General features: G+C 36.8%; 1 protein-coding gene across 5 annotated transcripts in view; it reads right to left on the reverse strand.

The window, feature by feature from the left end:
* Positions 1 to 25395, reverse strand: part of GCFC2 (GC-rich sequence DNA-binding factor 2) — an 81540-nt gene that overhangs the window by 5827 nt on the left and 50318 nt on the right. For 3 of the 5 annotated variants that reach the window (XM_065929224.1, XM_065929223.1, XM_065929222.1), the window contains exons 11-17: positions 23676 to 23826; positions 18145 to 18266; positions 10946 to 11022; positions 9007 to 9073; positions 7122 to 7268; positions 2827 to 2951; positions 552 to 2011 (exon numbers count right to left, since the gene is read on the reverse strand). In XM_065929224.1, the coding sequence (XP_065785296.1) occupies positions 1891 to 2011; positions 2827 to 2951; positions 7122 to 7268; positions 9007 to 9073; positions 10946 to 11022; positions 18145 to 18266; positions 23676 to 23826 (810 nt within the window). In that variant the 3' untranslated portion in view covers positions 552 to 1890. Of the gene's footprint in view, positions 1 to 551; positions 2012 to 2826; positions 2952 to 7121; positions 7269 to 9006; positions 9074 to 10945; positions 11023 to 18144; positions 18267 to 23675; positions 23827 to 25395 lie in introns of those variants that run through there. The other 2 variants (XR_010662341.1, XM_065929225.1) reach the window with 2 other exon arrangements.

Consider the following 25395-nt stretch of genomic DNA (forward strand, 5'->3'; position numbering starts at 1 on the left):
GCTTCAAAACTAGTGTTGATATACTGTAATGTTCTTTATCTTTCTGACTTACTTCACTCTGTATAATGGGCTCCAGTTTCATCCATCTCATTAGAACTGATTCAAATGAATTCTTTTTAACGGCTGAGTAATATTCCATGGTGTATATGTACCACAGCTTCCTTATCCATTCATCTGCTGATGGGCATCTAGGTTGCTTCCATGTCCTGGCTATTATAAACAGTGCTGCGATGAACATTGGGGTGCACGTGTCTCTTTCAGATCTTTTGAAAGAACAGCATGTATATTATCTATGGTGAAACGGACCACCAGCCCAGGTGGGATACATGAGTCAGGTGCTCGGGCCTGGTGCACTGGGAGGACCCTGAGGAGTCGGGTGGGGAGGGAGGTGGGAGGGGGGATCGGGATGGGGAATACGTGTAACTATATGGCTGATTCATGTCAATGTATGACAAAACCCACTGAAATGTTGTAAAGTGATTGGCCTCCAACGAATAAAATAATATTAAAAAAAAAAAAAAAAAAAAAAAAAAAAAAAAAAAAAAAAAACTAGTGTTGATGATGTTAGAAGCCACACGCTCAAACCCTACATGTAGAGTTCAAAGGCTGGTTCTTTATTCAAACTATTAAACTGGACATATAACCAACTTTTTCCTGATTTATCTTTTGGGCAACAATTTGCAGGATACATTTAAGACTTCCTGAAAGTTATTTAAACAAATAGATTTAAGAAAAATTATCAGTAAACTCACTGTGAAAAATGTTCTCAATTTCTTTTTGATTCAATGACCTTGCCTCACATTCTTAATCACACACATTTTTAAAAAATGAATCATATGTTCCAATTATTTAAAATACTTGTTTCCTCTCTAGGCCTACTACCAATGACACACACAAAAAAAGCATAACAAAAAAACAGTAGTAACTACCAAATAAGCAATAACTTAGTACACCAAAACTCATACACAAATTTAAAGAAAACGGCAAGTGAGGAAAACTGTAACACAGCATGGGCACAACATCAGTTATCTTTTTGTTTTGTTCTTATTTTTGGCCAAACCATGTGGCTTGTGGGATCTTAATTCCCTGACCAGGGGTCAAACCCATGCCCTCTGCAGTGAAAGTGCAGAGTCCTAACCACTGGACTGCCAAACCATCAGTATCTTTAAAATATAAAGCTCTTACAAATCCATAAGGAAAAAACAGATACTTCAAAAGAATTACAAATGACCAAGAAAACAAGTAGGCACTCTCTAACAGTCAATATAAATAATTAAAATAAGATTTTTTTTCACCTATTAAGTACAAATGAGTTAAAAAATATACTGCTGGCAGAGATTCATTGGCTGTTCTCAGACTTGTGTTAGAACAATATACTGGTATAGATTCTGGAGCACAATCTGACAAGCATTAGTAGCTTTAAAATGCCTTAATCAGAATTCTTAATAAGTAATTCATTCCAATTAAGATTTTCATTTTAACTCATACAAATGGGTTAAAAACAGAGATTGCTAAAATGAAGAGAACTAAAAGATGTTTTTATGGTTCAGGACAGAAGACTCACCAAAGCCAAAGCAGCTCAATAAGCTTCAAGTCCTTTCTTAAACTGGAAAAGTCATCAGAAGAATCAAATGGAAATACATTAAACTCCTACTGTTTCTGTGTGTTTAATTCCTGCAAACACTCAAAAAGGGGAGGTCAGTCTTTCATGATACCAGAAGGCAGAATATGGAGGGAATGGAGGGACAGAGTGCTATTCTTTTGGTTTAGGAAATTCTCTTCTCCATTACTGGGAGTAAAGAAAAGGCAACACCTTTCTTTCTTTTTCTACAAGCAAAATAGCCAAGTGTGACTACATTAAAATCTCATTTTAGTACTTTTCTATAGAGTTTACTCAAATTCTTTAATTACTGATCTAAGATGGTCTAGGTGATATTCTTCTATGAAGGATTCTGCTTGATTCAAAGCTTTTATTTTCACCAGGATAAGAATTATTTCTTTGACTTCATCCCTGAAAAAAACAACAAAAGGGCATTTTCTTTCTTAGAAATGCAATGCATAAGGGCACAGTGAAACATCAGTAGTTAATCTGAAACAAACTTTACCTGATGCCAATATCTAAAATATATAGCATGAAGTATTTAGATGCTACCTTCTCCACATAATCATGAAATTCCACTAGAGACTATTAGTGGATATATTCTGGAAAAATTTAATGTGAATGACTATAAAACCATAGAAAAAGCACAGAGGAAATCTATCATTAGCAATCTGAGCAGTGGTACGCTGCTACCAGCAGTTTATATGGACAATCATGGTGGAAGTATTTATCCCACAGATACAATCAAATGCTGCAATTTGAGGGGTCATTTTGTTTGTGTTTTGAGGTGGTTTGCCAACACCATTGTATTCAAGTCCTTAAACATCTAGCGTTGTGAATGAGATCCAGCTGCTGCTGGGTAAATGCCAGGTTGCAGATCTATATTTAACAAATGTTGAGATTTTGAAATGGCTAGGAAAATTAGAAAGACATTAAAAACATGCTTAAATAAAAGGCCTTTGACTTACAGTTTTAATTCTAAATTCCCCTGTGATATAGTTTTCTGGAAGTGCTTATTTTGGAAGAGATTTACATTTAAAAATATGAACTAATATGCCTGAGGTGTAAAAGTAAAATACTGAGTGATTCTAAAGTTGCATATGAAAACATCTAATTCTACAGTGACAGTCTCAGATTTTTAAATGTAAAGTACAAATCTTTCTAAAAATTGCCAAGAACAGAAGCCTAAACAATGCTTATGGAGGTACAAATAAAATATGCATTACCTGATTTCATTTCTAGATAATTTACGTGCAGACTGCAGTAAAAACTGGATGAAATTTTCCAGCTGGGGAATGGACGTTCTCATGGCAGAGTTTTGGAACCACTTTTCTGGTAAATATGCTGCTATCTGATAATCAAAACACATGGTTGATTTTTAATGACAGTTATTAACTAAGTACTTTAACATAATCTCATTTAATCCTTATACTACTCATGTTAAGATTCCTTGGAAGATCCCCTGGAGAAGGGAAAGGCTACCCACTTCAGTATTCTGGCCTGGAGAATTCTATGAACTAACTGTATAGTCCATGGGGTCACAAAGAGTCAGACATGACTGAGCAACTTTGACATACACACTACTCATGTTGGTTGTACTATTCTTCCATTTTATAGTTCATGGTTAAATAACTTTTGAGAATTTCCCCTTTCTTTGTTAAGGTTTTAAACTTAAAAAAAATCATATTTGTATACCGAATGCTTAAAGGAGACTACTCTTTATAAATACTTACTAGTATTGTAATACTTTCACTACTCTGTATTCCTGAGTGATTAAATTGTACAAAACATAATCTATAACTAAACACCAGAAATGTGTAGACAGAAAACACTTAGTTAACAAACCTACATTTGGCCCTTTAACAATGCAGGGAGTTAGGGACAGTGACCTATGCGCAGATGAAAATCAGTGTATTAACTTCACAGTCGGTCCTCCATATCTGTGGCTCTGCATCCACAAGTTTAACCAACTGTGGATTGTGAAATACTCTAGTACATACTGATATTTATTGAAAAAAAAAATCCACATAGAAGTGGACCCATGTAGCTTAAATCTGTGCTATTCAAGGGTCAACTGTATAAAATAGGTACGTTTAATGTGATTTCATAATATGAAATTAGATGACTTTGTGTATAACCTATATGAATAAATTAGAGTTAAGAAATAAAGGTCATTCTAAGATACACTGTATAAAAAATTTATTATAGTTTTCTTCTAATTTAACACATTGCTTTAAATGTCAATGGCAGCATAAGGAATCAATGTATGTGCATTCATTTGTTTCTTTTGGGGGTGGAAAAACCCCTCAAACAACCCTTACTGTCATCATGCTAAAGGTAATACATGACTTGGGGAAAAAGTTTTGGAAAAAACCAAAAAATGTAAATGAAAAGGAAAACTTCCTTGTTGGAGAAGGAAGAATTTTTTTTAAAAAGGAGAGAGAATGGGAGCAAGGAAAAATCTGAGATCATACTCTTTAACGAAATTCTTGGTTATGTTAGTTGCTAAGGTCAGGATCAGTATGTACCTCTAGAAAGTAGAAAGTTGTACTATATATATATAATAAAATACATTAAGAGAAAGTTCTGGGATACATGTTTTCTAAAATAAATCTAGTTGGTCAACACGGAAAACACAGTTGAAGATTTATCCTATTTCTTAATCACTTTTTTCAATTATCTAGAAAAAACAGACCCACTAGTTGCCTAAGGCAGAAAGTCCTATAAGTCTTGTTATACAAACTATATCTTTTTAGTTTTAAAACCAGCTGTTAACTGATCTAGAATTTAATGTCATTTACACTTGCTTTCCCCTTGTTTTGTATCACACGGCTCAAAAAATTCTGAAGAAATTATCTAGCTTTCCCATAAATGATCCTGGGACTTAAAGCCACACTGATTTGGTCTGGTTTTCTAGCCACAAACTTTGAAGAGAATGTCATATATCCTCTATTGCATAGTAGAGCTTTCTGGTCAAAGAGAATGAAACTGAAATCTGAAACACAACAGGATGGATGAAGATTGAAATTTCTGATAAATAATGTAGTTAAAAACTACACGATACAAAACTACATGATACAAAAACCATAGCTGGGAAAATAATGATTGTCTAGGAACTGCTAGACAGTTCCTAGGAATTGTCTAGGAATCCGCCTGCAATGCAGGAGACCCTGGTTTGAGTCCTGGGTCAGGAAGATCCCCTGGAGAAGGGATAGCCTACCCACTCCAGAATTCCTGGGCTTCTCTTGTGGCTCAGCTGGTAAAGAATTTGCCTTCAATGCAGGAGACCTGGTTTCAATCCCTGGGTTGGGAAGAAGTCTTAGGGCTTCCCTTGTGGCTCAGCTAGTAAAGAATCCGCCTGCAATGCGGGAGACCCGGTTCGATCCCTGGGTTAGGGAGATCTCCTAGAAAAGGGAAAGGCTACCCACTCCAGTATTCTGGCCTGGAGAATTCCATGAACTGTACAGTCTATCGGGTTGCAAAGAGTTGGACACGACTGACTTTCACACTTTCAGGAATATATAAGAATATAAATATTTCCCCACATTCTTAGAAGATTATGTCCATTGATTTTTTAACTTAGGATACTTTCCTAGAAGTAAAATTGCTATGTAAAAGCATGTGGACTTTATTATTATTTTTTTTTTGGCTGATGGTTCTTTGTTGTGGTGGGATGCTTCTCTCATTGTGGCATGCAAGCCCTCTAGTTGTGGCACATGGCCTTAGTTGCCCCGTGGCATGTGGGATCTCAGTTCCCTGACAAGGGATTGAACCCGTGTCCCCTGCATTGGAAGGTAGATTCTCAATCACTGAACCACTAGGGAAGTTCTCTAAAAGGTTATGAACTTTAAAGGCTTTATATCGATTGTGCCAAAAGAGTCTCCAGAGTTGTATTCCTCAGTCCCACAGTGCAGAAACTATTTCTCAAAATTGACTCTCCACACCTTCTAGATGAATGATGTTCCCGGACAGATATGGGGCTGTTGTTTCCATGTGCTTATGACAACACTGGGAATTACAATGAAAATAACAGCATACACACACAGAGAAAATCCTTACTGAATTATTTACAATTCTCTGATTATTAGTACTATTAATATTTTCCATATATTTAGAGGTTATTTTGGCACATTCTTTCTCAGGGGGCGGATTGCTTTGCCTTTTGGTCATTTTCAACAAGCACATTAAAATTGTTTAGATTTGTAGAGAGCTTTTAAAAAAATGTGGGTGTTTATCTTCATTATGCACATTATAACTTATTTCTGTTTTTCAACTTTCTATTTAACTTTTTATTATAGAAAATTCCAAATATAAACAACAGGAGAAAGAATAAGTATGTGCTGGGCTTAGTTGCTCAGTCGTGTCTGACTCTTTTGTGATCCTGTGGACTGTAGGCCACCAGGCTCCTCCTCCATGGGGATTCTCCAGTCAAGAATACTGGAGTGGGTTGCCATGCCCTCCTCCAGGAGATCTTCCGAACCCAGGGACCAAACCCAAGTCTCCCACACTGTAGGCAGATTCTTTACTGCCTGAGTCACGAGGGAAGCCACGAGGGAAGCCACGAGGGAAGAACAGGTATAGTGAGCCCAATAAGCCCATCTTCGAGTTTTAACAATAATCAAATAATCCTGATACCTTTATTTATTTAATTGGAGGATAATTACTTTACAATATTGTGATGGTTTTTGCCATACATCAATATGAATTGGCCACAGGTATACATGTGTCCCCTCCATCCTGAACTCCCTACCCGCTCCCCTCCAACCCATCCCATCCCTCCAGGTTGTCACAGGGTACCCTGTGTCATACATTAAATTCGCATTGTTTATCTATTTTACATATGGTAATGTATATTTTTCAATGCTATTTTCTCAAATCATCCCACCCTCTCCTTCTCTCACTAAGTCTAGAAGTCTGTCTTTTATGTTTGTGTCTCCTTTGCTGTCCTACCCATAGGATTATCAGTACCATCTTTCTAGATTCCATATTTTTGTGTTAATTTACAATATTTGTCTTTCTCTTTCTGACTTATTTAACTCTGTATAATAGGCTCTAGGCCGATCCACCTCATTAGAACGGACTCAAATGCAATCCTTTTTATAGTCCTGATACCTTTCTGTTTGATGCTTTTTGGTTGACCAAAGCTTTTTATTTTTGTCAAATCTATTATCTTTTCTCACCATTTTTTTTTTTTTTACATTAAAGTTCAGAAAGGACTCCCTTAACATCAGGTATAGTCATTTATTTTCCTAGTACAATATTTTATAGTTTTATTTTTTCACACTTAATTTTTTACTTTAGCTATAATTTACACTGGTATTTAAGTGAAAGGTGAGGATCTAACAGTCATTTTGTAAATAGTTAACCAGTATACTAATTTTTAAATACTGGATTCTCCTGGATTTCTAGTCTGTTAAATTAATTTGTTATTAGATAACACAATTTAAATTATTTTGCTATAAAATTAATTTTAATAACTTTTAAAAGTGATAAAATGAGGATCAATTTCTATACAACTTACCTGGCTGCACTTTTTAACAACATCTGGGCCAGGTATGGCATTGAGAAGAGCTATAATAAGGTAACGATTCAGCAGCTTCCCTAGTCCTAGCTCTTGCAAGATGTCTTCCGGGAGGAGTTCATTCCAAAGAAGAATATTGCCGAAGAGCTAAAATACAACAAAATTTCAGGTGACTCTGTATCTTTTCTCCAAAGGAAAACAAAACTGTAATAGTCTCCAACAGACAAAAAGCTGGTCAAACTGTAAAATTCTCACCACAATTAGTACTGTGGGAACCATCAATTTTAGAATGGAAAACATTTCTGAATAAACACTCAATTCTTCTCAACCTGCATGTATTTCTTCATCCTATCTTCATTTTTTTTTTTTTAGGATAACCACTCAAAATCTATTTCAAATTACCTTGCTGGAACTTTTCCAGATCAACAATCTTCCTTCTCAATCCGTTCTCTCTTGGAGGCTGGGGCCATTGGATATAAGACTGCAGAACTCCAGGATTCATAAAAGCACTGATGTTAAAGTCAGTGGTACTGTTACCAATATGTGACCTTGAGAAATCAATCAAACCTGAGAACCTCACTGCTCTAATATAGAAAATAAGATTAATAATAACCTGTGGGTTTGGAGATGTTTTGGGTAAAATCCTTTTAAGAAATTCTAATAAAATAATACAGGTTGCATCTCTCTCCTCTAAATGCAGACCTTTATGTGAATTTTATGGTAGCTTCCATTTTCTTTCCATTACTAAATTTATTATGTAAGTGCTAAACTACATCCAGTTGTACTAACATGCAATGGTTTTTCACAATGTCATTGTTGATGTTGCTCCCTCTTCCTGAAAAGCCTTTTTCCTGACCCAACCACATGACAAGTATTGACTCACCCTATCAAAACTATTCCTGCTGAAGTCATTCATGACCTTATAACTATGAAACCCAGTAAACGTTTTCAGTCTTCCTTCTAATTCTCTTCAGTGGCATTAATACTTTGCTCTCAAAAGTCCTTCACTTAGTTTCCCTGATGCCACTCTCCTGTGACCATTCTTAAGTTTAACAGCTTATTCTTAAGGCCTGTCTGAAGACTTCACTTTGTCTGCCCACTGCTGCTTCTCTTCAGAGTTTGTCATTCATCACCATGCCTCCAAACACTGCCTAAATGTGATTGACTCCCAAATCTCCAGCTCAGATCTGTCTCCTGTAATTCAGACTCACGGATTCAAGTGCCTCCCTTTATCCCATAGATATCTTACATCCACTATGCCCACTTATCTTTCTCCCAAACCTTTTCTTCCTTCTCTAATGCCCTCAAAGAATGCCGCCATAAGTTAATAGGGTGCCAAAGTCAGAAACTTGGGTAGCACCCTACATTCTTCAGGGTAGAATTAATTCTGTAATCAGTCATTAGGTTCTTTCGATGCTTCATCCTAAAGATCTTTTGAACCAATCTTTTCCTTACTGTCCCCATTGCCATTGATTCAGCACCAAATTCATCCTTTACTGTTTAGACTGGAGGTTAGACAACTATGGCCTGTGAGTTAAATCCAGCTTATGGTCTGTTTTTGTAGAGTTGGTGCACTGAGGATGGTTTTTATAATTTTAAATGATTGAAAAAAAGAGTAATTTAAGACATGGAAATTATATGACAGTCAAATTTCAGTGTCCATAAAGTAAAGTTTTACTGAAACACAGACATGCTCATTTATTTACATATTGTCTATGACTGCTTGCACTACAGTGACAGAGCTGAACAGTTCAAGACATTATACAACCTACAAAACCTAAAATACTGCTGTCTGGTCCTTTATAGAAGAATTTTTCTGGTCTTCACTATACAGTAAACTTTTTTTTAAGAAAATGTTTTTTTATTTTTGCAGTTTTCTGCTTACCTTTAGACCCGACCAGAACTGTCTTTCTTGAAACTTTGAATGTGGTGATGTTCTGTTTTCTACAGCACTAATTTAAAGCAAAAGAAAGAAAATGCAAATGACTGCTCATCTTTCAGAAACAGAGTTTAAAGAACTGAATGGTTACTTTTTTTTTTTAATCAACCAAACTGTGTCTTAACAATATAACTGAAGGTGCTCTGGTGATATCTAATAAAATTACTAATGTATGTACACTCTTCCAACAAATCCATGTTTGAGAATGCCTTCTATAGATACATTTGCACATGTACAGGATAATATGTTCATAAAATTATTCACAACATTGTTAGTAATGGTTTACTGCTTACATGTTCATCAATTACAATACAGCCATAAAATGGCATATTGTGCAGCTAGAAAAGCATGAGGAAACAATTTGTGGATGACACAAAAAGATCTCAAAGATGTACTAAGTTAAAGTAAGGTATAAAACAAGGGTTATGACAACAATATACTTACTTTGCTATAAAAAAGAAGGGGAAATAAGATTAAATCTAATTGCACTGTAAGTATTAAAATTCTATCTAAAGTATTTAATTCTAATTGCAGAAAGAAATTCCAAAAAGGTAAAAAAAAAATTACCAACAATGAGTATTCTTGCATGTGTACAGAAAAGAAGGCAAAAACTGGGTAGATGGAGGTCAGGAGCAGGAGAGAATAAGACTTTTCATTTTAAACATAAGTAAAAATTTTAAATACACATACTTTTTAACTGTGCAGATATATTACTCACCTAAAACACTGAAAGTGAAAGTGAAAGTTGCTCAGTCGTGTCTGACTCTGCAACCCCATGGACTATACAGTCCATTGAATTATCTAGGCCAGAATACTGGAGTGCGTAGCCTTTCCCTTCTCCAGGGGATCTTCCCAACCCAGGGAATCAAACCCAGGTCTCCCACATTGCAGACGGATTCTTTACCAACTGAGCCATCAGGGAAGCCCTGATGGCTCTAAAACATTACAAATCTTAACTGTTGTTGTTGTTTAGTTGCTAAATCATGTCTGACTCTTTTGTGACTCCATGGAAGGTAGTCTGCCAGGTTCCTCTGTCCATGGGATTTCCCAGGCAAGAATACTGGAGTGGGTTGCCATTTCCTCCTCCAGGGAATCTTCCCGACCTAGGGATCAAACCTGCATCTCCTGCATTAGCAGGTGGTTTCTTGACCAATGAGCAATCTGGGAAGTCAACATACTTTAATTGGGGTGAAATTTTACATGCAGGCATCTCTTTAGGATTCCAATTAACTAGCAAGCTTAGAAGTTCTTTTTTTCTTTCCATAGAACTCTTTGATCATGTAAGTACTCACTCTAGAGTGAGCTTCAGTCCATAATCCATTACTACAACTGATGCTTTCTTAGCAAACCTACCAATATGCATCAAATACTACTTGTCTGATCATTTAAAAGTAAATATATATTGCAAAGATGTAGGTTCTGGCCCCTCAGTGATGTTCCAGGCCTTATTTTGAGCTCTCTGTGTCAGGTATTATTCTGAGCACTCTCTTCATCTTCACAGTGTCCTATGAGATAGGTGTTAATTTAATGCCCATTTTATATACAAAGACACTGAGGCATGGAAAGGCCCAAGGTCAAGTGTCTAGTAACGGTGAATCTGCACTCCAGAAGCTGTGTTTCTAACCACCTGGCTATGCCACTTGTCATGTTCTCAGGAATATCATCACATCATACATGGCATATAAAAGGTGATTAAGAAATATTTGTTGAAATATCAATTTGCGTGCTCGCTTCGGCAGCACATATATTGAAATATCAATTTGCATCTTAATGGGTATATGTGTTTTGAAAAAAATATATTTAGTTTCTTCTCTATTACACTCTTAAATGAATCTGTATTGCAGGAGTAACTATTTCATAAAATCTAGAAACTAGCAACTCTTACCTCTTTGGATACAGAGGAATAAAAACATCATCTTCTATTGCCTTCTTCATTCTTGAAACAATGGATTTAAGTAAATCCTATTTTTAAAAAATGTAAAAACATCACTGATAGTCATAGATAAAAATGTATGAACCAAAAAAAAAAAAAAAAGAAGAAAAAGAAATGTATGAATCAAAAGAAGCAGTTTTAATAGAATAGTGCAAATTTGTACACACTCAAAGACCTAGGTGTTAAAGTAATTGTAAATTAGGTACAAGAGAACTTCATTCATCCAAGTGGTTGCATACTGCAGTAGCTGGTGCCTTTTCATTGCAGCGTAGTATTCTGTTGCATGACAGACCATTTATTTAGATGGTCTTTGGTTTAGGGGTTATTATGAAGCATGTTACTATATAAATTCCTGTAGAGCATGTCTTTTAGTATACATGGGCATATATTTCTAATGGGTATATATATAGAGATGGAATGGCTGGAATTCAGTTCATGTCAAATTTGGACAGAATGCCAAGTTGTTTTCTGAAACAGCGGTATCCCATTTATAGTCCCACTAGTCAGTATGAGAAATCCTGTTCCCCTACACCTTTACTAAGTCATATTTTTAGGGTTTTTAAAAGCTTGCAGTTCTGGTGAGTATGTCAGTTAGTCAGTTCAGTCGCTCAGCTGTGTCCGACTCTTTGCAACCCCATGGACTGCAGCAGGCCAGGACCCTGTGTTCATCACCAATCCCCAGAGCTTACTCAAACTCATGTCTATTGAGTTGGTGATCCCATCCAACCATCTCATCCTCTGTCGTCCCCTTCTTTCCCACCTTCAATCTTTCCCAGCATCAGGGTCTTTTCCTATGAGTCAGTTCTTCACATCAGGTGGCTAAAGTATTGGGACTTTTCAGCTTCAGCATCAGTCCTTCCAATGAATATTCAGGACTGATTTCCTTTAGGATGGACTGGCTGGATCTCCTTGTAGTCCAAGGGATTCTCAAGAGTTTTCTCCAACACCACAGTTCAAAAGCATCAGTTTTTCAGTGCTCAGCTTTCTGTATAGTCCAACTCTCACATCCATACATAACTACTGGAAAAACTATAGCTATGACTAGACGGATCTTTGTTGGCAATGTAATGTCTCTGATTTTTAACATGCTGTCTAGGTTGGTCATAACTTTTCTTCCAAGGAGCAAGCATCTTTTAATTTAATGGCTGCGGTCACCATCTGTAGTGATTTTGGAGCCCCCCAAAATAAAGTCTGTCATTGTTTCCACTGTTTTCCCATCTATTTGCCATGAAGTGATGGGACCGATGCCATGAGCTTGGTTTTCTGAATGCTGAGCTTTAACCAAACTATTTCACTCTCATGAAGAGACTCTTTAGTACTTCGCCTTCTGCCATAGGGTAGTGTCATCTGCATATCTGAGGTTATTGATATTTCTCCCGGCAATCTTGATTCCACCTTGTGCTTCACCCAGCCCAGCATTTCTCACGATGTACTCTGCATATAAGTTAAATGAGCAGGGTGACAATACACAGCCTTGGCATACTCCTTTCCCAATTTGGAACCAGTCTGTTGTTCCATGTCCAGTTCTAACTGTTGCTTCCTGACATGCATACAGGTTTCTCAAGAGGCAGGTCAGGTGGCCTGGTATTCCCATCTCTTTCAGAATTTTCCACAGTTTATTGTGATCCACACAGTCAAAGGCTTTGGCATAGTCAATAAAGCAGAAGTAGATGTTTTTCTGGAACTCTCTTGCTTTTTCGATGATCCAGCGAATGTTGGCAATTTGATCTCTGCTTCCTCTGCCTTTTCTAAAGCCAGCTTGAACATCTGGAAGTTCTCAGTTCACATACTCTTAAAACCTGGCTTGGAGAATTTTGAGCATTACTTTGCTAGTGTGGGAGATGAGTGCAATTGTGCGGTAGTTTGAGCATTCTTTGGCATTGCCTTTCTTTGGGATTGAAATGAAAACGGACCTTTTCCAGTCCTGTGGCCACTGCTGAGGTTTCCAAATTTGTTGGCATATTGAGTGCAGCATTTTCACAGCATCAACTTTTAGGATTTGAAATAGCTCAACTGGGATTCCATCACCTCCACTAGCTTTGTTCACAGTGATGCTTCCTAAGGCCCACTTGACTTCATATTCCAGGGTGTCTGGCTCTAGGTGAGTGATCATAGCATTGTGATTATCTGGGTCATGAAGATCTTTTTTGTATAGTTCTTCTGTGTATTCTTGCCACATCTTCTTAATATCTTCTGCTTCTGTTAGGTCCATACCATTTCTGTCCTTTATTGAGCCCATCTTTGCATGAAATGATCCTTTGGTATCTCTAATTTTCTTGAAGCGATTTCTAGTCTTTCCCATTCTATTATTTTCCTCTATTTCTTTGCACTGATAACTGAGGAAGGCTTTCTTATCTCTCCTTGCTATTCTTTGGAACTCTGCATTCAGATAGGTATATCTTTCCTTTTCTCCTTTGCTTTTTGCTTCTCTTCTTTTCACATCTATTTGTAAGGCCTCCTCAGACAGCCATTTGCCTTTTTGCATTTCTTTTTCTTGGGGATGGTCTTGATTCCTGTCTCCTGTACAATGTCACGAACCTCTGTCCATAGTTCTTTAGGCATCAGTCTATTAAATATAGCCCTTTGAATCTATTTCTCACTTCCACTGTATAATCATAAGGGATTTGATTTAGGTCATACTTGAATGGTCTGGTGGTTTTCCCTACTTTCTTCAATTTAAGTCTGAATTTGGCAATAAGGAGTTCATGATCTGAGCCACAGTCAGCTCCCAGTCTTCTTTCTGCTGACTGTATAGGGAGGGCTTCTCTATCTTTGGATGCAAAAATATAATCAATCTGATTTCGGTATTGACCATCTGATGATGTCCATGTGTAGAATCTTCTCTTGTTTTGTTGGAAGAGGGTGTTTGCTATGACCAGTGAGTTCTCTTGGCAGAACTCTATTAGCCTTTGCCCTGCTTCATTCTGTACTCCAAGGTCAAATTTGCCTGTTACTCCAGGGGTTTCTTGACTTCCTACTTTTGCATTCTAGTCTCCTATAATGAAAAGGACATCTTTTTTGGGTGTTAGTTCTAGAAGGTCTTGTAGGTCTTCATAGAACTGTTCTACTTCAGCTTCTTCAGCATTACTGGTTGGGGCATAGACTTGGATTACCATGATATTGGATGGTTTGCCTTGGAAACAAACAGAGATCATTCTGTCATTTTTGAGACTGCATCCAAGTAGTGTATTTCAGACTCTTTTGTTGACTATGATGGCTACTCCATTTCTTCTAACGGATTCTTGTCCACAGTAGTAGATATAATAGTCATCTGAGTTAAATTCACCCATTCCAGTCCATTTTAGTTCACTGATTCCTAAAATGTTGATGTTCACTCTTGCCATCTTCTGTTTGACCACTTTCAATTTGCCCTGATTCATGGATTCATTAGATTTCAGTTAACAATGAGAAACAAACTTCTCTCCTACACCTTCCACAGACTGTTTATAGTATACCTCTCAAGATCATGCAGAACAAATCTAATCATTCTTCCATATGAAAACTCTTCAGATTTTAAGATTGATATCTCACTTTTCTATATTTTCTCTTTCCCATACCATCTTAGACATTCTCCATTTAATATACTTTAACCTAAAATTAAATGCAAATAGCCCAGGGAAATGAGGAAAGCACATATAACAATTTTACTCAAAAAAGCAGACATCTAGAAGGATAAACTTCCATTAGTCTTTCTGCTACTCAAGTGACACTGCTGATTCATACTGAGTTTATGGACGATTACAATCCCTCTCCATTTTACCTGTGTTGCTTTAAAGTTGTGCCTCTCCCATCTTTTATTTATGCATAAAATACATATTCTTTTCACATTTTATATTTTGAGAGTCAGTCTTTTTCTTGGTATTTTGAAATTCTTTTGGATTCTAATTCTGTTATCCATAGATTTATGATAGAATTCCTAGCTTTCTGCCATTGAGAAATTTCATTAGCATGTATTTTACATACTCATCCAATTTAATAAAAATACCGAACAGGTAAAGCTGAGAGGATTCCAGCCTTATGAATCAGTATTCTTTAGGTATACTTTTACTGGTTTTCTTTGTATCTAACTATACCCTATTTTCCCCCCATTTGATCTGTAAGAAAATTATAACATAGTTAAATAATTATTTACTGTACCTGTACAGTACCTTACTTAGTGGAAGTAACTGAGATATTAGTAATATGGAAGAATATACTTTGACATATATTTGGTTTTAGGAACCCCATCAATGAGAGATTACAGTAACCACTGCTTTCTTATTTTAAGTGTTCATAATCCATCTCTGTAATAATCTATTTTAGAACCTTAGAATTAAAAGTATTCTCACCAGGCATTAGCTTACAGAATCATTTACTATTCACTGAAAATCAGCCACTGTGCTGATTTGTGTCTCTGGGGCCTTTCTCATTCTCTTCAATTCTTTAAACATCACTAAGAAAAACAGAGTGAGCTCACCAGCAAACTGTGTTACTAACCTGGAATCTTACCTAGTACACTGATTCTCAAATAGGAGTAACTTTGCCATGCCTCAGAATATTCTCTAAGTCTAGAGATATTTTTGGTTGTCAAGACTGGGAGCTTACTGCACAGAACAGTCTCACACAAAGAAATATTGGTTCCAAATGCCAAGAACGCCAAAGCTGAAAAGTCCTGATGTAGCTCTGGTCTCCTACTAAAGCCAAAAACCCGTTTCCAACATTCAGAGTAGGAGGGTTTCCAGAATTAAGATTACCAGTACAAAAACTTCATGAGTGAATCCATAAACTGTTGAAAGACTTTAGTGGTTACAAAATGCCAGGCTTGCCACTGTTAAAAGTGATCTTTTAAAGTAACTTGGCCCTCTAGGCCCCAGCTTCCTCACCTGTAAAAATGTAGTTAAAATCAACCTGTTTTACAAGGTTTTGAGGATCAAATGAGAAAGTGTTTAAAAAACTGTAACTGTAAATGCACGATTTACATTTAGGCTGTAATCACATAATCCCATGTAGAGAGAAAATACAGAATTATATAGCTGTTTGCTTGTTTGCTTGCTCTAACATACTCGTCTTGGTTCTATGCTTTGTAACAACACAAAATAAATTTACTCCTTCATCAAACATAATCTCCAAGCACGTCATCTTTAAAGTTGAATCTAATTCTTGCATGATTTTCACATGTTTTCATCCTGTTGGAGGTGAGTGGAAAATGCCCTTTCTCCTTCAGTTGCTACAATGCTCAAATCCTATTCTTTCCTTTAGGTCCTTGCTCAAATTCCACATGTAATAAAAATTCTTTCACTGCTGAAATTTCTCTCTCCTGCCTCTCTTCTTAAGTTTGATAGCACTTTATCTGAGCCACTCATGGAGAGGCAATGTGGTCAGTGAGATGAGCTTGGGTTTTAAAGTAAGACTGAGTGCATGTGTGCTCAGCTGCTTCAGTCGTGTCTGCCTCTTTGCAACCCTGTGGATGGTAGCCCACCAGTCTCCTCTGCCCATGGGATTCTCCGGGCAGGAATACTGGAGTGGGTTGCCACACCCTCCTCCGGGGGATCTTCCCGATCCTGGGATCCAATTTATGTCTCCTGTGTGTTCCGCATCACAGGCAGATTCTTTACCACTGAGCCTCTGAGGATGCCCAAAGACTGACTGACCAAGGTACAAATCTTAGTTCTAACTCAAGGTATTACTGTGAACAGGTTTCTGCGATTCAGATTCTTCATCTGTAAGATGAAGCTATCATCTTTTAAAAAAAAATTGTTTATTTTTGGCTATTCTGGGTTTTCGCTTCTGCTCAGGCTTTTCTCCAGTTGCAATGAGCACGGGCTCCTCTCTAGTTGTGGTGCATGGGTGTCCCTCGTTGCAGAGCACAGGTGCACAGGCTTCAGTAATTGCAGCTCCCGGGCTCGAGAGCACAGCTCAACAGCTGTGGTACATGGGCTCAGTTGCTCCTCTGCCTGTCGGATCTTCCTGGACCAGGGATTGGACCCACGTCTCCTGCACTGGCAGGCGGATTCTATACCACTGAGCTACCAGGGACGCCCCATCACCCATTTTTAACAGGACTGCTGAGACTAAGTGGGCTGACACAGGAATAAGGCCTAACACAGTACTGAGTACACAGCAGGAGTTAGACAAGTAAGTCTTGTCATTCCCACTTGCTTCCTACTTCAAATAACAGTTTATATGTATCTTGTTTCCTCTAAGATTACATGATTCTTGATGGCAGAATCATGCTGGTATCCTCTTCTCTCCTTTTCTTCTTACAGCTTCCCTCCTTCATTACTTAAAACTTATTGGTGTACAGAATATGAATATGACATGTCTCCTTGCTTTTCAACTACTTTGATTATTCAACTCTGGGTATCCTCCAGTCTGTGAATCTCCCTCTTAATTCTCTTAAAACTCAACATAAAATTGTCTTACTTTTTTAACTGCATCAATCTACAATATTATTATCAACAAACAAAATGATTAAAAAAAAGAGTAGTGTAATAAAAGATTCAAGAAACTCTCACCACAGCCTCTGAAAAGCTCCTTCCTCTTTATGTCTTATGTTCAGTAAAACTCAATTCTACAGTATGCTGAGAATCTATCCTTTTTTAAACTTTGAATCCTCAAAGAGCTACCTGTTCTTAACTATGCAGATTACAGAATACCAGTTAAAATACTGAATGTTAGTCTAGTTTTAAAATTATTGTTAAAGTAAGGTCATAATATTACCAGATTTTTGCCAAAAGAACAAATGTAATTAGTTTTCTTTTCTTTTAGAAGGAATCAATTTGCACTAATGTATTAATGCCTGTTCATCTCTGCAGGGCCAATGTACATTCACAAACCTGAAAAACAGGTAGTTGGGCCATGAGATCTGTTGAACAAATCAGACCATTGAACAGAGAGAAATACGCTAATAAGAATGAAAGTAATAATCTGGGTCTTACTGCATGTTTGTGTATTCTATTATAATGATTACCATTCCTGTAAGAATGCTTGGAAATATCAAGGTGTATCCTTTAATCTTATTAATCATAAAGAGCAAAAAATGGTTGGTCCTAAATATTTTTCATCAATAGTGTTCTGATAATTACTTCTGCATCGTCTGTAAACAAAGATTTATAATAAATTATATTGATTTAAAAGTAAATCAAGAAATTCATAATTCTAGACATTATTACCTGTTTGCCTTTATTAACTTCATTTTCACATGTGGAATGTTCTTCAAGAATCATTCTGCACTGCGTTATTAAACTTGTTGTCTGTGTGGTTGACAAGGGATCCCAAATGAATTCTACAAAGCCTGAAACAAAAGTTTTCAGTGGTGCACAGTTTAGTTACTAGACTACTTTGCTTGTCACATATAAACAATTGAGGCCTTTTGCAAATGCTACTTCCCTCCTCAAGTGGTTTAAAAAAATCAATGCCAATCAGTACATTATGTATTTGTATACATACTCAATTTTCTTGTCTTTTTTGGGTTTTGCTGAACTTGTATGGCTCAGCTGCAACTCTAGTTAAATCACCTTGTCACAGTATTGGTGGCTGCAACCAAGCAGTTAAAACACAACTGGAAAAAAGTACACTTTAAATTGATCACCATGACACTCCAGTGAGACCAAAACACTGCCCAGCAATCACATTTCGTTTTTCTGGCCCATTCTCTTTCCCTTCTTGGGAGACAATTATTTCCTGCCTTCTCCTTCCGCCTTGCTCTCAGTTAATGGACTTTACTCTTCCAGATGACGATTTCTTATGATTTCTTTTTTCCACCCTTGCTCTCACTGTCAGTTGATTACTTCCCAACTTGATGAGAAAAACAGAATTAATCAGAAAAGCTCCACAAGCTCCTACCATAGCATCTACGAATCTAGCAGCATCTGCACCCATAAATTCTAACTTGTCTCCCATTTTTATGGATGAAGCACTAGCCTCCTTGCTAATGCCAACCTTTAATTTGTATAAAAGAGTCCAACCCCTTTGGCTTACTTGAAGATTCTACTCCTGGAATTCTGCCCTCTCACTTCAGTATCACCATCACTTCTATTGGATCTTTTCCATCACTCTACAATTTTTTCTGTTGTATTAAAAGTAATCCCTCTGTTGACTCTACTTTCCTCTCTAGAGATGCCCTATTTCTTTCCTTCATTTTGCAACAAAATTACTCAACACTATTAAAACTTTCTATCTCCAATTTCTTTCCTCAAACTCCTGAGTTTACTTCAGTTAGGCATTACTTCCAGCAGTTCTCCTAAACTACTCTTATCAAGTAACAGATAACTTTCACATTGCAAAATCTAAAGGTTGATTCTAGTCTCCATCTGATTTAACAGCAACAACTACAACTTTTTTTTTTTTAAACTTGGCTTCCAGGATACTGATGGTTTCCCACTGACCTTTCGTCTCCTTTACTGTCTGCTTGTCATCCTGTTGACTTTCTAAATGCGGGACCTCAGGACTCAGGTCACTTACCTTCTCTTTCCTATTTACATTTATACCCTTAGTATGTCAAGTCAGTTTTGTGGCTTTAAATGCTATCTATGTGCTGATACACTCCAAATTTATATCTCCTCCGTGGATCTGTCCTTTAGACTCATATATTTAACAGCCTAGCTGACAGCTCTATTTGGATGACAGGCATCTCAAACCCAACAGGTGTCAGACTGAGCTCTTGCTATACCTCCTCCCCAAAACTTGCTCCTCTCAGTCTTTTCCATTTGAGAAAACGGCAACTCTGTCCTTCCAGCTGCTCGGGCCAAAAACCACTTAGTCATTCTTGATTCCTCTTTCTCTCTTATTCTGCAATCCATACCAAATTCTGTTAGTGTTAGTATTTTTGAAATATATACAGAATTTGATCACTTTCCAGCCACCTCCATTTTTAACACTCAAGTCAAACCACCATTGCTTAGATTACTGAAAAAGCTTCATAACTGATCTGCATATAGTTCATTCTTAACACAGGAAACAGAATAAGTCTGTTAAAATGATAAGGCAGATCTTGTCACATCTCTGCTCAAAACTCTCCAACTGCTTCTCACTCACTTACAGTAAAAGTCCTTACAAATGATTATAAGGCCCCATATGACACAGTCACGGTCATCCTGCTAACCTCTTCTTACTGTCCCTATTGTTCACTCTACTAAAGTTACTCTGGCCTATCTGCTGTTTTTCAAGTAAATCAGGCTAGCCCCTGCCTCAGGGCCTCTGCATGTGCTGTTTCTGCTCCCTAAGATGCTGCCACCTCAGACATTCATTTGGCCCACTTCTTTACTTCCTTTTGGAAATCTGCTCATTTGTGACCTTTCCAGGAAGCCCTTCCCTGGCCAAAGTATTTTAAATTGCACTCCTCTTTCATAATTTGTATCTCTCCCCCTTACTTTATTTTTCTCCTCGGCCCTTGTAACTAACACACTATAGATTTTACTTTTTATCATTTGTCTCCTTCACAGAATGAAAGCTCCATAACATCAGGGATTATTATTTTGTTTACTGATGTATATGCTGAAGTTAAAAATTGTGCTTGACTCTTGTAAAATACAAGTTAAATAATTTTTTAAAAATTTAAATAGGTTAAAAAAACATCCCAAATCAAATATAAAACTGATTTCTCAGACATCTAGAAGGTTAGGCTTGTAATAATCTTAGAAATATCTGGCCAACTAATACTGAGAATCTACTATGTGCCTAGCATTAACTATTAGAAATACAGCAATAAGTAAGATTAGGTTTGCCTCAGAACAATTTTGTTTAATGTCAAATACAAATATATTTTATATATTTTATATATATATGTATAGTTGCTTAGGTAAACAATTATAACATGTAGGTACCATCCTAAAGGTTAGTTTAGAGTACTTCAGGAACCCTCAAAAGGTATGCCTAACCCAGTTCCTAGAAATGATGTCTATAGAGTGTTCTGAAAGATGAAGAGGAATTAGTTAGCTAGATGAAAGAGGTATAGGGTTAAGGGATTTGTCAGGTGGATGGAGTGTAGAAGATGTAAAGGCCAAGGAGAAGATAGCTTCAGACCAGTAGAGGTGGAGATGAGGGGAAGAAGGAACTGAGCTTGGCAAAAGATGAGGCTAGAGAACTACTAAACAGACAAAATCCTGAAAGTCCTAGAACGCATGGTAAAGAGGTTAGACTTCAACCTAAAGGCAGTTTAGAATAAAGTGTTTTAAGTGAGGTATGACAGAATCAGACTTATATTTTAGACAGATCACCATGGCTGAAGTATAGAAAACGGGTTAGAAAAAGGAAAAAAGTAACGGATGTGGCATTTGCTTATATAAAAGAGGTAAGAGAAAAGAAAGAGTAGATGACTTGGAGGTTCTGGTTTGAACATGTGGGTAGGTGGAGGTACCATTTTCTAGACAAGGAATATAAGAGGAACAAGTCTGCAGCAAAGATGACAAGTGTGATTTTGCATTTGGAATTTGAGTTGCCAAGTAGATATATTCAGAAATTACTCTGATAAGAGATTTGGTGCTCTAAGAAGAGATCTGGACTTGTTCTTTCAGTTCCTTTTGATTGAAAATCAAGCAGAGAAGCACTGTCCAAAAGAACTTTCTGTGATGAAAGGAAAAAACATCTGACATCTGCACTATTTAATGTGATAGTCATGAGTGATATATGGCTATTGAAGAACACAGATATAGATGGCACCAGAGGAGAGTATGCAATTACCCAGGGAGCTCAAAAAGAGCTATTGTAAAGTGAAGTATTTGGAATTTTCAGATGAATACTTAAGTGAGGCATTTATATTCTATGCTATCATTAGTCGTGCTTAATAGCTAAAACTAAATGGTTAAAAGTACTATTTTTCCAAGATACTCCATGATTGCACTGTAAATTATTCTGAGGAAAATCTTTAAAGTTTAGTCAAGTTGGCTGAGAAGCAATATAAAGTAGGTTGCTTTAGTTTTTAAGAGTTTTCAGACTTTGCAGTCAGAATCCATTTTCAGTGACATGGTGGAACAGATCCTTATCAAGTATAATTTCAGATAAAACAAGTTCAGACTGAGGCACAAGCATTAATGCCCAACGGTTCTGAGCGATAGTAGGAGAAGTAAGGGGAATGTAGTAATGTTTATCTAAAGAAAGAAGAAACTCACCATACACAAAAATAAACTCAAAAGGGATTGTAGACCTAAATATAAGGCCAGACACTAAAAAAACTTATAGAAGAAAACACAGACATGACACTCTGTGATATAAATTGCAGCAAGATCCTTTTTGATCCAACTCCTAGAGCAATGAAAATAAAAACAAAAATTAACAAATGGGATTTAATTTAACTTAAAAGATTTTGCACAGCAAAGGACCATAAGCAAAACAAGAAGATAACCCTCAGAATGAGAAAATATTTGCAAACAAAGCAACTAACAAGGGGGTCAATCTCCAGAATATACGAACAGCTCATGCAGCTCAATATCAAACAATAAGTAACCCAGAAGGCAGAGGATCTAAACAGACATTTCTCCAAAGAAGACATATACATGGCTATATGGCACATGAAAAGATGACCAACATCAGAAATGCAAATCAAACTACAATGAAGCATCATCTCACAGAGGTCAGAATGGCCACCACCAAAAAATTTACAAACAATAAATGCTGGAGAGGGTGTGGAGAAAAGGGAACCCTCCTACACTGTTGGTGGAAATGTGAATTGCAACAGCCACTGTGGAGAACAGTATGGAGCTTCCTTAAAAAGCTGAAAACAGAACTACTAAATAACCCAGCAATCTCACTCCTGGGCATATAACCCAGAGAAAACTGTAACTGGAAAAGATACACTCACCCCAATGTCCACTGCAGCATTATTTACAATAGCCAGGACATGGAAACAAGCTAAATGTCCATCAACAGAGGCAAGGATAAAGAAGATATGGTAATATTCCATTATATACCATGGAATATTATCACCCAGCCATAAAAAAGACCAAAAATACCATTTGCAGCAACATGGATGAACCTAGACTGTCATATTGAGCGAAGTAAGTCAGACAGAGAAAGACAAATACGTGACATGGTTTCTATGTGGAATCCAAAAATCAGGCTATAAACAAACGTATTTACAAAACAGAAGGGGAGTCATGGCTGTAGAAAACAAACTTATGGTTCCCAGGGAACAAATGTGGGGAGGAATAGATTGGGAGATTCAGACTGACCAGACAGACTTCTATATACAAAACAGAAAACTAGTGAGAACCTGCAATACAGCACAGGAAAATCTACTCAAGACTCTGTAATGGCCTGTATGGGAAACGGATCGTTAAAAAAAGGTGGATATATGTATAACTGATTCACTTTGCTGTACACTTGAAACTAACACAACATTGTAAATCAACCATACGCCAATAAAATTTTTTAAAAAAAGGAGAAGAAATGTAAGGGGAGAAGTTAAGGGAAAGACATACACATAGTAGAGATCGAAGTGTGCCACTAATAAATGACTTACAAAAGTAACTAATAAAAGTAATGCAAATGTCACAAATACTAAAGGTCCAAGAGTATCAGGAGTTTGATAGCCAGTCACCTGCACAAACAAGCTGTTTTTAAGCAGCTTAAATTATAAATCTGTTGATTTTTACTGCATATTACAGCTGTGTTCAAAAATGAAAAAAATTTGTGACTGTAACAGGAATTATTTATCTTATATTTAGCTAAAGAACAATTTCATTTTATCAAGATTACAAAACAGTACCTGTAAGTCGAGGAATAACTGTTTTGTTGATGACAGTAGACAAGATTTTCTTATCAGAACTATCTTCCTTCTTTGAATCTTCCATACCGCAATCTATAAATTCTTTTATAGATGTGAACCATGGCATCTGTTTTAAACCTATGGAATCAAACTTATAAATAAAATTATCCAAGTTATAAATATTATTCTTAAACTTTATCTTTAAATAGTTAACTTTTTCAGTAATTACCAGAGCTTTTCTAAGGATCAAGGGAGAATAATTCCATATTTTAACCCAACGTATACAGTGGGTTAGTTTATAGGGTCACAAAGAGTTGGACATGATTGAAGTGACAGTGCTCATGCACATACAGTACTAGACCACCAAGGCTAGACAGGATGACAAGACTAACACATGATGTCTAGACGGTGAGACAGGATATTACATTTCATGCATTGATTCATGTCCAGAAATGCCCCCTGTGTATTCAGGATGTACTAAGTGGCAGGTACTGTTAGGAACAAAATATACGTTTATAACAACAGCAGTTAAAGTACCCATGGAATTTGCTTTTAAAGATATACTTACCTCATACAAAATTCACTTCTGGCTCTCCCAAGTCTCCCTGGCACAAATGTATACTTTGCATGTGGCTTATCTTTTTATTAAGCAAACAGCAGATGGCCAATTACTATTTGTTGAATGACTGAATGAACAGATCTTTGCTATATGTGACAGAATACTCAATTCAGCTTGAGTGGTTAACAAATAGGCTGCTGTCCAACCAGCTACCTTAGGGATAAGCTTGGTTCCTAAACTAAGAACACTGCATGGCCCTGAACCTAACAGAAAGTCTAAAGGCATGCATGACTAGGGCAGATGAAGACCTGCGTTAGTCGAACAAAAGGGATTCACCCTTTATTAAATCTTTATTTTCAGCCCCCCTCTCTTCCTAGAATTTAATTTTCTCAGTTCTGTTTGCTTAACCACATGGATGTCCCATCATCATTTCATTGTCTATAGTGTAAAACTTCCTGGAAAACCTTTTCCCTCTTTGAAAAGACACCATTTCTATGAATGGAACTACCATTGTCCTAATAACTTAGAATCCAAACCTTGGGGTCACCATTTTGATGTGTTGTGTTAGGGTTATTCGCAGTAGTTTATTGATTCTTCATAAAATCACTTGTAATCAACCATTCTTTCCTCTTTGCTTTGTCACTATCACCCTATGTGAGGAACTCATCTCCTTGGACTTGGGCTACAGCAACTGCCTTTCAGTATATCTTCATATCTTTCTCTCTACCCTCCAAGTTAGCCTATTGCTCAGAGCTTCCTAAATCATTACCTTCATCATGTAGCTCCTCCCATTACCTATCAAAACAAGTTCATATCTTTTGATTTAGAATCTATGCAGTCTCTACAAAACTACTATTTCTCCCCATGTACCTTTACAAAACACCTTTCCTTCCTCTCTCTCTTCCTGTTTAAATTCTACATACCCTTTAAATCCTCATTTAAATTCCCCATCTTCATTGTAGCTTTCCTAGTCAGGTATACCCATTATGTCATCTCCAACTTCAGAACTCTTGGTACCTATTTTGAATTTCACTCAGATTGCAAAATTCTTATGGTCTAATACTATCTTTATTTTTTTGAGTGATCTTCAATTTACCACAGAAGATTTTTTTAAAGTGTTTCCTTTACTGATGTGTTAGCCTTAAAACAGAGTGAGAACCA

Source organism: Muntiacus reevesi, chromosome 3 (assembly GCF_963930625.1).
Source record: "Muntiacus reevesi chromosome 3, mMunRee1.1, whole genome shotgun sequence".
Lineage (NCBI taxonomy): Eukaryota > Metazoa > Chordata > Mammalia > Artiodactyla > Cervidae > Muntiacus > Muntiacus reevesi.